The sequence below is a fragment of the Pezoporus wallicus genome, unplaced genomic scaffold (assembly GCF_028554395.1).
Source record: "Pezoporus wallicus isolate ANWC-B61680 ecotype Strahan unplaced genomic scaffold, APGP_CSIRO_Pwel_v1 contig_749, whole genome shotgun sequence".
Classification (NCBI taxonomy): Eukaryota; Metazoa; Chordata; class Aves; order Psittaciformes; family Psittacidae; genus Pezoporus; species Pezoporus wallicus.
In genome coordinates, this window is record NW_026641327.1 from 5254067 (window position 1) to 5269581 (window position 15515).

Here is a 15515-nt window from a genome sequence, read left to right on the forward strand (position 1 = left end):
GACCTTCTGTAGCTTAGGAGCCTGTCTTTCCTTTACCTTTGTGTAATTTTGGATGATACAGCAACATGAGCTTTCTGCTGTTGACTAACCTTTAGATTAGAAGCTTGGAACTGAATTTAAAACTTCATGATCTTTGGCTAATGACTGGTGCTTAGTCAGTATATGTTTGTCTTTGTGTGCATGCCCATGGTTTACAGGGAGGATGTAAAGGGAGGTCTGGCAGGTTTGGGGTAAGGACAAAGTCTGGACCTGCTTCAGTGGTAAGTACAAGCACACAGGGATTTAGCAGACTAGCTTACCTGCAGTAACATAGCACCTATGCAGTATTTAGCATGAGTGTGCAAATGTGAGTTCTTCTGAAGAAAGTATTATGGGTAAGTGTAGAGGAAGGAAGGGAGGCTTAATAGCAAACAAATTAAAGGAATGGTAAATATAGCCCTAAATGAATGTTGTGCATCTGCTTTTACTTATACAATACTCGGTCCAGTTCAGTCTTCTGTGATATGTATGTACCAGTCACGTAACCTGGATCTCCTTAGGACTGCAGTGAGAGATGTAGTTGCAGTACCTGTAGGCATACCAGAGCTGGCTTTCATCTGGCTTGCTTGGGCTACCTGCCCAAGTAAATAAACTTAAGGTGTGCCTGCATGGCTGAGACATGTACTAGTTAGTACATCAGAGCTGCCATTACTTTACTAACTAGTTTAAAGGTAATTTGGGCTTCACATGTGCCGCACCTGCACCTCAATAGCAGTGTAGGCATACTCCAGCCCACAGTAAGGGGTGTCAAGGAAAGATCCCCTGTTCATCATGCTCTAGTTCAGAGAGAGTCCTCATCCTAATCTTTTGGTGCTTGATCTTCTAGTAGTTGCTACCATGGTGAAACACCTAAGCCATACAGCTTTAGCTGTGCTGGGATTTCAGCTGTTGCATAACTATTCACGCAAACATTGAGGCTAGCATTGTTTGAAATCTCTGACACTACCTCCATTTCTTGCATTCAGTGAGTCTGAATAAGGTGCTATATGCAAGACTAGCTAGTGGATTTCTTTTATCTCTAACCTAGAAGCTAAATAGCAATTAGTTTGAACTTTGTTAACGAGGAAATAACAAGGGCAGCTTTAATTTTTTATAGCTTCATTTTGAAGTCCATGCTGTAAAATTTCCATCCCTAGGCCATCCAGTGTTTTTCAGTGATATTTTTGATTTCTGACCTTTAAAGCAGGGCCTTTTATTTCTTGCTTCTCTTGCATAATCCTTAGATATATGTGGGGCTTGGAAGGGCACAACAAATCCTGTTTACAGTCTTATTTCTAAAGTGCTTCATGTAGAGGCTACTCAGAATTTTTCAGAAAGCTGTAGTACTGCTGTAGGCAGGTAAGCTCCCTCTAGCACTGGCAGAGCATTTCTGATGGCTGAAATATCTCAGCAATGCCAAATAGCAAAGAAAAGATTTTGCAGATTCTGTCAGGTTCTCTGAATTCCTTTCTGCAGGTCATAACACGGTGCAGGTTTTGTTACAGAAATTTGCTGGCTCAACACCTTGTTTCTTTTAAAAGGATTTTGTTCCAGCTTTCTTGGATTTGAACAGCAGTTCTAAAATGCTGAATATACTCTTCATGTTAATTTGGATCAACAAGGAGCTAGTTGTAAAAGAAGTTTAAAAATAATTGCTTAATATATATTAACTGCTGAGATGCTACAGGATGAGCACCAAAAACCAAATCCTTGCCTTTTATTTTTTCCAAGTAGGAGATAGAACTTCATGGTTAGCTAGCTCAACTCTTTTACAGCAGTCTGCAGAAGTTCCTGGGCCAATTGCACATGTGGGGATAGGGTAGATACGAAAGAACCAGTGTAAACCATCTTCAAGTGTGTTAATAGTTTTGTAAGCTCTCTAACTAAAAAGTTACCAGCCTAATGACCGAATATAGGACTTGTAGTCACTCGGAAATACTTTTATCTACTGCACATTGGCTTTGACCTCAGTTCTCTTAAAGCACAAGTTTTACAGCTGTCCTGCTGCTTTTTCCTGCAGTAACGTCAGATGGAGTAGAAAGAACTTTGGTATTTTAACCATAGAAGCTAGAAAATTGTATTTGATGATACTTGCTTGGGCTTTCACAGCTTTTTATGTAAACGGCCAGTTTGTACAAGATGAAGCTCGTCTTGCACTATTCCAAAGCCCTCTGCAGAGTGCTGGCAGTGCAGGTCTGTTGTTTTGAATAATACTACCAGAATTTCTCCAGTCTCAAGTGGTATACCAGTTTGTTTGTGGACATATATAGAATGGGCCTTTCCATACACTAACGGAACAACATACATGCCTGTTTCCTGTATCAGTAGGTTTAGCTGAGGCATGTTCAATGCTGAGCATCCTTTTTGAGATTAAAAGTGGATAGTAATAGTTGGTGCTTAATAATTGGCTTGATGTTCAGTAATGTAGAAAACCTCTAGCCCCATTCCAGTTCAGAAGGTAATAGGCAGCTTTAAAAAATTGGTTACTTTTAGAAATACCCTTTTTTTTTTTTTTGTTTAGATATATCTAAGCTAGTCAGATTTGAAAGTCAAAGTTGTGCTTTACAGCATACCTTGATAGATTTCAAGTCCTGTGCAGATAGTGTCCGTGAGTTTCCAAGTTGCTGAAGGACAAGAAACAAAGACAAGTTTCGAAGTTCATAGCTGACATGAATGCTAGTTTCTTTAGGTCTATTAAGTAGATGTTGAATTATTTGCTTGCTTTGCAGAGAGCTTGCTATGTCTTGTGGTAATGTGTAAATGTCGTTTGCAAAATCACTTGTCACACCATGACCTTAATCATGCTAACATCGCTTGTTAATTGTTCATCTCCGAGCTTGGGCATAAATGCGGTTTGTTTAGAGCCTGATTTTGCACTGTGATTGTAAATAAAGATAACAATACTGTCATGTAGCGTATGGCATTGCTTTCATGAAAGATTGATTTATATGCTATGATTTGGTTTTTCTTTTTTCTGCACAGATGATCGTGTGGTTGGAGAAAATGCTAGATAAAATTATCAGCATTTTCATAATATTTTTGCTAGTAATAGGAACCCTTCTGCTAGCCCTGCTCCTTACTGCAAAGGTACTGTGTGCTAAGTAACATAATCATGTGAGTTCATTTTAAATGCTGAATGAAGGTTACTGATGTTTATGCAAAATTTTGTAGCTTGAGGACTTTTTTTGTGATTTAGCAACTAAATGCTTTGTAGTAGAAGGCGTTACCGTTCCAAGATTTCTTACATATAAAAATCTCTATATTGTATTTTTATGTTTATACTCGCTTTGTCATATATGTAAATATAGGCATTTTGAAATATGAAATTTATTCTAGTAAAAGAAATACTAGCTTATATGTTATAGGAACAGATTTGGTTTGCATTGTTACACTTTCCATGTCAACAACAGAGTTACTTAGATTTTTCTTTTTAATTTCCCTTGATCAGAAATATATTTGCAAAATGCTTAAGGTTTATTTATCAATTTGTTTGTGTAATTGCCTGTAATAACCTCATGGTATCCTGTTCTGAGTTTAAATGTGCTGAGGTTTATGATCGCATATTCTCTGAAGTTGATTTTTGGTTTGTGGTTGGGTTTTGGGTGATGGGTTGGTTTTTTTTTGCTCACCAGAAGAGGTCACTCATGTACTTCTTTTTTTCCTCCTTGTGTTTTTTGTTTTTTTTTTTTTTTTAATGGGGCTGTTTCATACTTGAAGCAGTCAGTGAAGAGTGGGAAGTTTGACGTGAATACAGTTGCAGAACAAAAAATCAATGGGCTCTGATGCAGCCTCCTTTTTCCAAAATGTAGGCTTATATAATGTTGAGTACTTAAAATTGAAAGCTTTAAAAGTTGTGCAAACATTCCTGCCTAAAGCTTCCTTATATTCATAAAAGGAACATTAATGTATTTATAAAAGGTGTCTTTCATCATTCTTATTGAAGAATTAATTTGGTGAAGCGCTTCATAGCATGGTTGGTCATGTTAGAGCTGAGCATTTATTAACTTTTACATTTCTTTGATCCATGGCTTAAAAGGGTATATCTGAAACTGTGCTTTGTATTTTTTAGTGCTTCCCTTGACTGTACTGCTGTATTGGTAAATTTTTTTCCACTGATAAAATTTAAATTTCCATTTGCTATTGCTAGTCACACAGTGTGTGACCAAAATTGTCAGAACAGACTGATGATTATGGTATTGGCTGCTTTATTGGGGTTAATGGCACCTACTCTTTCATTGGGTTAACCAAACTTCCAACTTCCAATTCTGTGGTGGAAGAATTCTTCCTGAAATGTACAAACTGGTGGTGTTCCTCCTTCCCACCCTCCCTCCCCCTCCAAGAAAAAAAGGGGGGAAAAAAAAGAAGTCTCTCTGAATGTAGGAAGAGTTCCTGTTTGCATTATGTAACATTTCTCCTTTCTATATTTAATTTAGGTACATCAAGAGAGTGTTCACATGATTCAAGTCACAAGCAGCTTGATCAATGAGACAGTAGCCAGTCACCCAGAATGGGCAAAGTAAGAATGCTGAAGTTAAGTGAATAGTATAGGGTGGGTGAACAAGTTTCCAGGTGCTCTTATGTATAATTTTTAATATAAAGATCCCTTAGCTGAACAAAAATGGGAGTGACAGTTACAGGCAGATGTAAAAGCTAAACTCTCAGGCAGCAGTAGTGTTATGGATTACTGTGGAGGACTGTCAGTGTAGTATCTCATTTGAGGACTAGTTGGACTTTGGTGACAAAGTACAGCTGTATAAACTTCTCTAGTTTCAGTTTTGGATGGAAAACTTAACAGTGCAGAGAGCAGAGGGGTCAACATTATTTTCCCTTTTACCTGTGAAAGTAAAGTAATGGCAAATTAGCTGTCTGTAGGAGGTTGCAAGATGAGAGCTGAGATATTTTGTTAATGAGGAGAGCTGGCTGCAGAATTCCTTTGAGGGAATAGGAGCTGAAGAAAATGTTTTTGGAGTGAACTGAAGAACATTTCACGAGTGGAAAGAAGAATGGTGGATGGGGAGAGTTTGGTATTAATCAGCTGGAAAGGGCTGTTCCTATTAAGTGAATCTTATCTGTATAGTGTGGGAAATTTCTTAGTTGCAGTCTATGTAATGATTAAAGCAAACACCAAGGCAGCTATCAAGGGGTTGAGAAGATTTTGAGAAGTGCATATAGAGAAAATCAACTTAAAACATGTTGCTTCATCTGGTCGCTTTTTCAGGGAAACTATGTTAACAATTTACATTCAGCTCGTAATTCAGAAGGTTGTGTTTGCAGCTAAAATGAGACTGTTTCATATAGTATTTTCAGAACTAGAACACTAGGAAAATTTCTAAGAATGTGGTGTGAATAGCATGCATACAGATTAAAGAGCAGATCTCTTTGGAAAGGTTGAGACACCAATTTTACTAAGGTTTCAGGAACTTTGGAGAATTCCGAATGCAATGACTTGCCTTAGATTTAATTGTGATTTGCTTATCAAGGAACAGCTTTTCTCATATGTAAGAGAAAATATTCTAGTTGTAGTTAGTTTATATGTAACTTAAATGCTTTTGTTGTTGTTTCAGAATGTTAATTTGTAATGTGTTTTGGGTGTAATGAGACGAGTAAACTACAGAGCATTTAACTTTGTTTTCCTCCTTTGAAAACAAAAAAATCAGCTGGCTCCCAGAAGCCCAGGTTATTCAGAAGGCACTCAATTCAGCAGTTAATAATGTATACCAATATGGCCGAGAATGGATTACACATAAGGTAAGCATGAGTTCCCCCAACTTTTTTAACGTTTTCATTTCTTGTGTTTCATAAAAGTAAGGAGAAAGAAAAATATGTTTGTCAGCAATTCTTTTCTATGTGGTTAACTGTTTTGTTGACAGATCTATTCACTCTAGTTTTGGGGGTTGAAGGAAGGGTGGGAATGATTTCAGTAGTCTTTTCTGCTCAGAGGGGTATTCATTTTTAAGAACAGAAAAATCTGTCATCGCTTTTAGTAAGATTGCCAGTGAAAACACATCAGATAAAGATGACTAATTTTTTCATCTAGCTTTAGCTCCTCAATTGTAGACAATGAAGACTTTATTTATTTTTAACTATTTTTCCCCACCAGCGTTCTCATTTCTGTGTGGGCTGTGTGGTAGATTGGATTTTTTTTTTTTTAATAATTATTTAAGTTAACTTTCTTCAGGAGAATTTGACAAGATTCATTTGATACCTAGTGCACATCTCAAATTATTTGAAATATTTACCCTAAGGATGATCAAGGGATGTGGATTAAGCATTTTAGAGGTAACATTTGTTTTTCAGTGCAGAAGGAAGTCCTCAGTGCAGCGCAATGTTTTTCTGCTGACAAAATGCTCATGTTGTGAGCCATGTTGTCTGAAATGTGCATTTGATACTGATACTCAGCTTTTCATTTGGGTTTGAGCCATACCTTTACTGACAGTCTTATGTGATTCATCTAGCTTGGACTTGGTGAGTAGATGCCAGCTTCATTGTGTCCTGTACAATAAAAGATTTCCATTTGTTTTAGCTCCATAAAATTTTAGGAGAAAAAGTGAATAACACTGCTGTGATTGAAAAACAAGTGCTGGAGCTCTGGGACAGGCTTTATCACTCTTGGTTTGTGAAGGTGAGTAACATTTAAATGGCATTTATATAAATTGTTATTTTGTACTTTGAGATAATTATGCTAAGCATGTGCTTATGAGAAAGAGACAAGCAAATAGCTGAATAAAGCTCATAATAATAAAAATTTCAAGTGTATAAGATGGTTCTGCTGTCACAGTGTGAGTACAGCCAGAGCTACATCCTTCACTTTAGTTATCTCTGGGTATATGTATGACATTTAATTTATTCTTTCCTTGTTTCTTATATTTAGTGTTTCATAGTTCAGAGCTTTTCCCTCAAATTTTGTCATTTTGAGGGGCTAGGAAAAGGAAACTGGTATTCTGCATGATTTGTGTAACTTTGATTAATTTGAAATTTTGAGAAAGGAATTGTCCTCTCACTATGTTTCTTACCATGCATTTTTGCCAGCTGTACTAGCCTTCCCATAATGGGTTCTGCAGACTGAATTGTGAAAAGTTTGTAAGAGTTAAATAATTTTTATGCCGCCAGTCCTGTTTGCCTTTTAAAGAGTAAAGCAATTCATTAGCCATCATGCAATGGAAATACCAAAATCCAGAAGTCATACCCCTGACATATTTCTGTGTATTTAAATAATTGCAATTACAGTATTTTAACATTTTTCTTCATACGATTATTTTTAAAGTACCTCTAATGTTCCAAGAAGATCTCTGTTAAAAGAAGAGAGAGTTTCAGTACAGTAATCAAAATAGAAGGAGAAAGAATCAGTTTCTTTTTCTGACAAGAGAGTGCTGTAGAAGAGGATATAGAGAGATAACATGGTGCTGTTGAGGAGTATGGGAGTACTAGTAAGAAATTAAAGTTGTATCTACAGTAGATTTTGCAGGCCTTAAGCACTTGGGAATAGTCAGTGTTAAATATTTGACCAAGAAAAACACTTAACTTTTGATACAGTTATACTGATAAACCTGTTTTTTTTTTTACCAGTATAACCTGTGTGTGAGATGGTCAGTAGCACTGTATCATTCAGTAGGGCCCTGTGTTACTGCATGTGCTTTAGAAGTACTTTTGTTGCTGCAGTATGCAGCACAATTTCCCTCTGTGTTCATTACATTATGTGATTTCTTTCCTGCATCTGTTACTGGAGGGAATACTGTGAGGCTTATTCCTTGTAGATGCTCTTCTTGTAGGGCAAGAAACAGCTTTTCTGGCTGTCAAAATGGCAGGAAGAGCTCCAGGAATGCACTGATGCTTGTTGCCTACAATCTTCAAATCTGTTTCCCTGGCTGTTGTTTGCATACTAGACACTCTGTGTTACCATTGGCATGCTGGGCTGCAACCAGTTACCTGCCAGTTGCAGGTAATGCTTCCAGAGTCTATTTCTAGTTTTGTTCCTTCTGCTGCACTCCATATCCACATAAATATCTTGGTGCTTTCCACCTGGCTATTTCCTTCTGTAATATTACAATAGCCTTGTGTGATCCTTCAGTTTATCTGAAAATTAGTAAACTAGACGATAGTGTGGTGTGGAGGACATCTGCACTATATCTGACTCTCCCAGTACAGCTTTCATGCTCCCCACTATTTCAGCTGCATGAGCATAATAATCACACTTCATTTTGAGGCCTGTATGGTTTTGCTTTAGTCTGTAGGTGACTGAAGAGCCCAGGCTCAGGTTATTTGCTTCCACGAAAGCTGTAGAATTGAGGAAGAATTGCTGGTGGAATCTGAATTCAATGTTTAACTGCTGCTTTCTGTGAAGATCAGTAGGTAGCAAGTGGTATACATTTTAATAGGTTCTAGAGATGTTGCGATAGATATGTGCACAACAACATAGATGCACATACATTGCATCTATGTACCCAGTAAAGTAAAACAGTAACAGAATAATAAACAACTTGGAAGATGATGGTATAACTCTGTAATCAAGGTGTCTTTTTTGAGAAGAAGAATCTCCCCTTCCTAGTCAATTTAGGTGTGAGGATTTGTTTTTAAGATCTAGTGAATTTTTTGAAGAGGAGCCAGTTGACCATTCATATCCCTTATTTATCATCACCTGAGGCCTTAGGTGCTACAACAGTACAATTGCTGAATATCAATGAACTTAAAATGTGTATGAGTAACGAATGTTAACAAAATTTGCAAATGATAACTAATTCTGCTAGTTAATTGTGAGACCTGCCTTTGAAAATAGAACTAGATGAGCACAAAATAGGTTCTTGATATGGTTTACAAATACAAAAGGCATATTGGAGAGACATTTTTGGCTACTTGTAATGTTTCTGCTCTAAATAAATTGCCAGCTCAGAAGCAATATCCCTGTGTTGCTGTGGATTGTTAAAGAACATTGCTAATTATGTATGACAAAGTATAACAGTGGATCTAGGGAGAACTGGTAATAAGCAGAAAATGTAATGCTCTTAGATAAACCAGTGCAGGGACTTCACTTGGAATACTACTTGCCATGTATGACAAAAGAGGTACTGTCATTTTGAATGCAGGCTGTTACAGTTAAAAGCTTTTGGAAAATTCTAACAGAAGTTATGCTTATATAAACATCAGCGTTGAGAACTTAAAGTCTGCTACTGTCAAAGGTTAAGGTGAGATCTGTTGTAGTCAGTGGGTTTGCTTAGATTTGTTTACAGTAGAATTTTGTCATCCTCTGAAACACTTGTCACAGTCCCAGGCTGAGTTAAACAGTCTCGTGCTAGACAGTAATCAAGTGGGATTCAGTTGGACAATAACCAAATTCATAAGGGGGAAGCCATTCAAGGACTTGGCTGTTACGGTAATGTCCATTTCCTGTTGTCTTGCTGTGCTGCAGCTGCAAAGCTATTTAGTCAGAAGAAACCCACCATACTTCCAGGTTAACTTTTAGCTTTTGCATGACTGAACATTGCCAGTGGAGCAGTAGACACTAATTGTGAGAGAACTACTTGTTTTGGCTTCTGCTTGCATTTTCCTTTGTGGGTTGTACTAGGAAAAGTTGTATGTTGCAAACAGTAAATTATGTAGGCAGTAACTCAAATAATTACCTCTTTCTTGTGTGCTTTCATAAAAAGCAAGATAGCTGCCATTGTATCAGTCAAGCAGGAAAGCTAATGTTTAACTGAGGTGAATCAGTACAATATACAGAACTGTAATTATATGGGGTAATTAACTATGGTTTTCTGTCAGATTTCAATTTTTCCAGTGTACAGAGTACATCGAGGTATTTTTGAGGATGCCAATTAAAACAGCTCTAAGTATTCAGATGCATGTTAGATCTGTTCATCATTAAGAAAACATTAGTCTTCAGCTTTCTCACATCTGTAAGTTATTCAAATGTCTGTTTTCTTTACATCTTTGTTTCTCTTTTTAAGAATGTAACACATTCTGGAAGACACAAAGGACACAAATGGCACATAAACCGTCAAAACAGCTGGCTTGGTGATATCCTGGACTGGCAAGATGTTGCATCATTTGTTCATGAGAACATCGAAACATTTCTTTCGGTATATTTTTTGCCCTTATTACGGAATCAGTCTCATTTTTAACTGATAGCAATTCTTCTTTGGACTATCACTAAGGTTGTGGATTCAAGTACATGGAAAATTATGGAAACGGTGTTACTTAGAATTACCTTAGCAATTATTGTAAGCCTGCTTAGGATGTTTATGTCCTGCTTTGGATACAAACAGAACTGGTTGTGATGAAGAAAACCCCCAGATTTCAGCACCTTCATTAATACTACCTTCCCACACTACTTCCTGAGAGAGGCTGTTACTGTAGGATTACCTGTAGGTTTTCCAGCAAGCTGGTTTTAAATACTTTCTGTCATGTAGTCTTTTTCTTTTAAAATAGAGACCAATTTGTGTAGGTTATAGTTGAGGAAACTATTGAGCAAGATCCTGTGAAAACAAAATTTTGTTGGTAGTCTTGCATTTTTTTCCTCAAATTATTATTCATTGTGTTGAAAGCAGCCTATTTCTCTCTTCTTTTATTAAAGTTCTGTGGAGAATCAAATTAATATTTTACACTGTATGAGTTCCTGAATTAATACAGTGGACCTTTCAGCTCATGAGGAGAAAAAGAAAAAGCATTGAAAACAATCCAAACTGAAGCAACTACATTTCCCTAAAAAAAATGATGTTGAATTGCTTAATTGCTAATATACACAGAGTCAGTCAGTTGATTGCTGAATTACATAATATACACAGAGTCAATCCCTGATACAGTTAATCTCTTGATCTGAGCTGTTAGCATAAACTAGAAGTATCTTCAGGTTACTATTTGTCTGTTTTGGAAGAATATTATTTATACCTAATTCACAACGTAACATTTCCGTGGATGCAATGAAAGCTACTGTTTGTTTCAGGGCAGTTCTTTGTTTAGGCTGATGGGCACGTGTGCTTTTCCTGTCCTCCCTTAACTGCTGCTTAAATGCTTACAGTCTCTATCATAGAAGATGTGAGTCAAGAAAAAGTTAAAACTTCTTATTGTGCTGAACCTTTTTTCAGTTAATAGTGAAATTTGCTTAATACTTTCTTGAAGTTGACTGTGTGCACTTGAGGCAGAGTTATAACAATAAACAGCACATCACCAGTTAAAATAAATACAGAGTTTTCTTTTAGGCAAGAGAGAGAAGGAGGAGAAACTACACGATAGGTGCTAGCCATGTAATTTACAGCATTGCCGCACAGTGCTTAGAAACTGTGCGTGTTTCTGTAATCTAAATAGGCTAGAATAATGCAGGAAATAGTGTAAAGAGAATAAATATTTAAGACAAATGCATTAATATTAAAATTTCCATCTAGCTAGCATGCTTTGCTTTACTGCTGAAATCTGGTTTAGAAGTTCAGGAAGAAAAGTGCCAGCAGTTGACTTGCTTTCCTGTTTATTTCCATGAGCTCATTACTCATCAGCTGTAGGGAAACACCTGTCCTATTTCTCCATACCCTCATATCCTTAGTGACAGTCTCTAAACCAGTCAGCATACCTCTGAATCCTGATTTCACATCCTTACCAGGTAGCATTTTCTTTGCTGGCTTGCTCACCCACAATGCTTTGCATAAATCTGACACTGATAAGTCAAATTAAAATTGATGAAAATCTGATTTCTGTGCCTGTTTAGGTCATTAAAACTTGGAGATGATGAAAATCATCTGTATCTGAAGGGCTCCTATAAGGATGCTGGGGAGGGACTCTTCGTTAGGGACTGTAGTGATAGGACAAGGGGTAATGGGTTAAAACTTAAACAGGGGAAGTTTAGATTGGATATAAGGAGGAAGTTCTTTACTGTTAGGGTGGCGAGGCACTGGAGTGGGTTGCCCAGGGAGGCTGTGAATGCTGCACCCCTGGCAGCGTTCAAGGCCAGGTTGGACAGAGCCTTGGGTGTGATGGTTTAATGTGAGGTGTCCCTGCCCATGTCAGGGGGGTTGGAACTAGATGATCTTAAGGTCCTTTCCAACCCTAACTATTCTATGATTCTAAAATAAGAATGATTTTTACTGAAGTCTGGTATTTCAGAACTGCTTGCCTACCCTAGGTTACAATGGAACCTTACTTTGTTTGGGATTTATGCTTTTATCAGAGCATGAAAGTCTTTATCTTGGTATTTTGAAGAACGATGGGTTATTAGAATGACATACTGAATTGGAAAAGGTTAATAAAAATTAAATTTAAAAATTTAAAGTATAAATATAGAAATTAAAAATTAAAATTTAAATTATGTGGGTGCCTTTGACAGACTTGTTCTGGGTTTTGTTTGCTTTTTTATATTTTGTGGGACTTGGGGATTTATTTTTTTGGGGTTAAATGTATTCTCTATGGTGGGGATTGTGGGGGAGCTTTTCTAAATCATCAGTTTGCTTTTTTTTTTTTGCTTTTTTTTTTTTTTTTTTTTTTTTTTTTTCTTTTCCTAAAAGCTTTGGTGTTAGTAATACTGCTGCCTTTCAGCTTAAGAGTTTTCCAGTATTCTTTAGAAGCAGTGGTGTTATGAAACAGGTTATTCAGTGATGTATTTCTGAAGTGGGATTCATTTCATCCTATTCTTAGTTTGGGGAGAGGACTAGAGTTGATTCTCACTCATGCCTCAAGCTTTGCACCCCATGCTCTACTCCAAGGTAGTTTTTCTGGTGACTGAAATATGCAATACATAGCTGGACTCCTGGGATTTAATTTCTGAAAAGTAAAGCCTCATTCCTTCCCCACTCACATGTTTTTCCATTCATACACTTTCCTCCATTTCTTGAAGGCTTGAAACCTTGAAAAGTAAATTACCGCTGGCTAAATCTGTGAATGATGACTCAGAAATCCCTTGCTAATGTCTCCTTAAATTGGTCTTTTCACTTCTTGCACAAGAATATTCGTCATTCCACCAGCAGCTAGATCTCATTCAGAGAGGTCCCAGACACGAAGACAGAAGACTTTCCATTAAGACATATACAGAGACCTTCAGCTCAGTTTGGTTTCTCTGTCTGTGCCTTTAGCAGGATTGATGTGTCCCAAATCAAGTCAATTTCTCAAATATTTCACTGAGTTACCACATCTCCTAATGTTTTCTCTGGCCTGAGGATTTTTTCAAGTTATCTCCTGAACTTATGGCTTATACACTCCATTCTTCAGGAACAATTCAACTACCATCCCTTTTTATTTTCTTTTTATTTTTCCCTAGTAACATAATCATTCAGAGATGTACTTGAAAGCAAATGCTAGTGATAACTAGTTCAACAGATCTGTGATTCTACCTAACAAGGGTGTCCTTCTAGGAGAACCTGATACTGATTGAGCCACTTGGTAACTGCATTCAAGCTAACTGCTGTTGTATATTCTTGGTTTGTCAGCTCCTGAGGCTAAAACTTCTAGGAAAAATGTCAAACAAATACAGCCTGTACTGGAGGAACGTACTGTTTTGAAGGAAACTTTCCCAGCCTGAATCATAGAATGGTTTGGGTTGGAAAGGACCTTAAGACCATCTGGTTCCAGCCTCCCTGCCATGGGCAGGGGTGCCTCACACCAGGCCATGCCACCTAAGGCTCTGTCCAGCCTGGCCTTAGACACTGCCAGGGATGGAGCATTTACCACTTCTTTGGGCAAACCATTCCAGTGCCTCACCACCCTTACAGTAAAGAACTTCTTCCTCATACCTAACCTGAACTTCCCCTGTTTAAGTTTAAACCCATTACTGGAAGGCTGCTAGGAGGTCTCCATGCAGCTTTTCTCTTTCTCCAGGCTGAACAGCCCCAACTTTCTCAGCCCGTCTTCATACGGGAGGTGCTCCAGCCCCCTGGTCATCCTCATGGCCCTCCTCTGGACTTGCTCCAACGGCTCCATGTCCTTGTTATGTTGAGGACACCAGAACTGCACACAATACTCCAAGTGAGGTCTCACGAGAGCAGAATAAAGGGGCAGGATCACCTCCTTGAACCTGCTGGTCACGCTCCTTTTGATGCAGCCCAGGATACGGTTGGCTTTCTGGGCTGCGAGTGCACACTGAAGCTGGCTCATGTTCATTTTCTCATTGACCAACACCCCCAAGTCAATGTACAATCTCTGGTAACAGGTAGAACAAGCCCCTCTCTTTGTCACCAGTATCATCTGCTCAGCTGTTGCCTTGCAAGTGATGGTGTGCAAGGGAGGGCATTAATGATTGCTGTGATTAGTATTCAGAAGACTGATAAATCAGCCCAGTTTAAATCTTAAAAAAATCACCTTACTAGCCCAACTTTCATTAACAGCACACTTCATGCTAGTTGTTTGTTTTTCAGTCCAGTAATTATTATTATTATCAAAGTGGTCAGTACTTAACAATCATATCCTACATGGGCTGTGAGGATAGACTATAATCATGCTGATGCTGAATAGCTGGCACCGGTAGTAGCTGCTGTCCTTGATGGTCTGAGTCACAGAAGTCAAAGTGAGCAGGTTCATGAGCTTTTAAATCTGGAGAGCTGGAACAGGAATGGACATCTTTGCTCAAATGAAGGAGCTTGTCCTTTTGTATTTTTGATTGTTTCTGGACAGCTCCCACCCCTTGACCTCTACCCTGGGCTACATGCTGTGTGACACTTAGAGAGACACTGCTTTTACGGGTCATGGCAGGTGCCTAGTCCTGTTGATTGCCTGCTTTTGTTGCTACTCTCTTCCCAACTTCCTTAGTTGCTGCTGCATTTTCTTAAATGAAAAGCATTTTTTTCCTAGCTCTTAAGATTGTACATCTTCAATGCTTTCTTACTCAAGGAACTGCTTGTGTTTCAGGGGCCTTTGTTTTTCATCTGTGTCCATATTTTCAAGGCTTTTGCTGCTGTTCTCTGATTAAACTCCACATCATATCAATAGACGTGTAGCACCAAGCTCCTGTTCACATGCCAAGTTCTAGTAACAGGCTTAAACATCTGGACTGGAGCCTTGCACAGTTAGCCTACAGCTTATGGCCTGTTACTATGTACTGTTTTTACTGAGTGCTAACTGAAAGGGCTCTGCTTTAACTGCAGACTGTTCCCCCAAAAAATCACTGTCCTCTGTGTTTACAGTGCTCATAGTGTACTGTACATTTAATGGAGTTACCTGGTGGCTGTGTGAATTTATACCACTACTGTACCCTCAGGTTTAGTTCTTAATCCATAGAAGGGAACACGTACCAGTGGAAGAACATCCTCTTTGCTGCTAACCTCACTTGAAAACTCAAGAGACGCTAATAAAATCTGTTCAAAATATGAGCCTTAAAATTAGTAATTTCCATTAAATAGTGAGAAGCATGAACTAAGTAGGTCTTTCTGGTTTTACTGTATGTTTCAATTCACTTATTCCAGCACTTACTCCCCTTTATATATGCCAGCTATTGGAAGGGGGTGTTGTTAGTTGGTTTTGGTTTTTTTTTTTTTTTTAATTTATTTCAGCATAAGATATTCATTAAACCAAGAGTAACTGTTGCTAGT

At 38.0% G+C, this 15515-nt stretch overlaps 1 protein-coding gene across 4 annotated transcripts in view; it reads left to right on the plus strand.

Moving 5' to 3' along the window:
- TMEM245 (transmembrane protein 245) overlaps window positions 1-15515 on the plus strand; it is a 75273-nt gene that overhangs the window by 30626 nt on the left and 29132 nt on the right. For 2 of the 4 annotated variants that reach the window (XM_057423014.1, XM_057423015.1), the window contains 5 exons: window positions 3001-3105; window positions 4452-4534; window positions 5676-5766; window positions 6542-6640; window positions 9960-10091. In XM_057423014.1, coding sequence (XP_057278997.1) covers window positions 3001-3105; window positions 4452-4534; window positions 5676-5766; window positions 6542-6640; window positions 9960-10091 — 510 coding nt within the window. The remainder of the gene's footprint in view (window positions 1-3000; window positions 3106-4451; window positions 4535-5675; window positions 5767-6541; window positions 6641-9959; window positions 10092-15515) is intronic. The other 2 variants (XM_057423016.1, XM_057423017.1) reach the window with 2 other exon arrangements.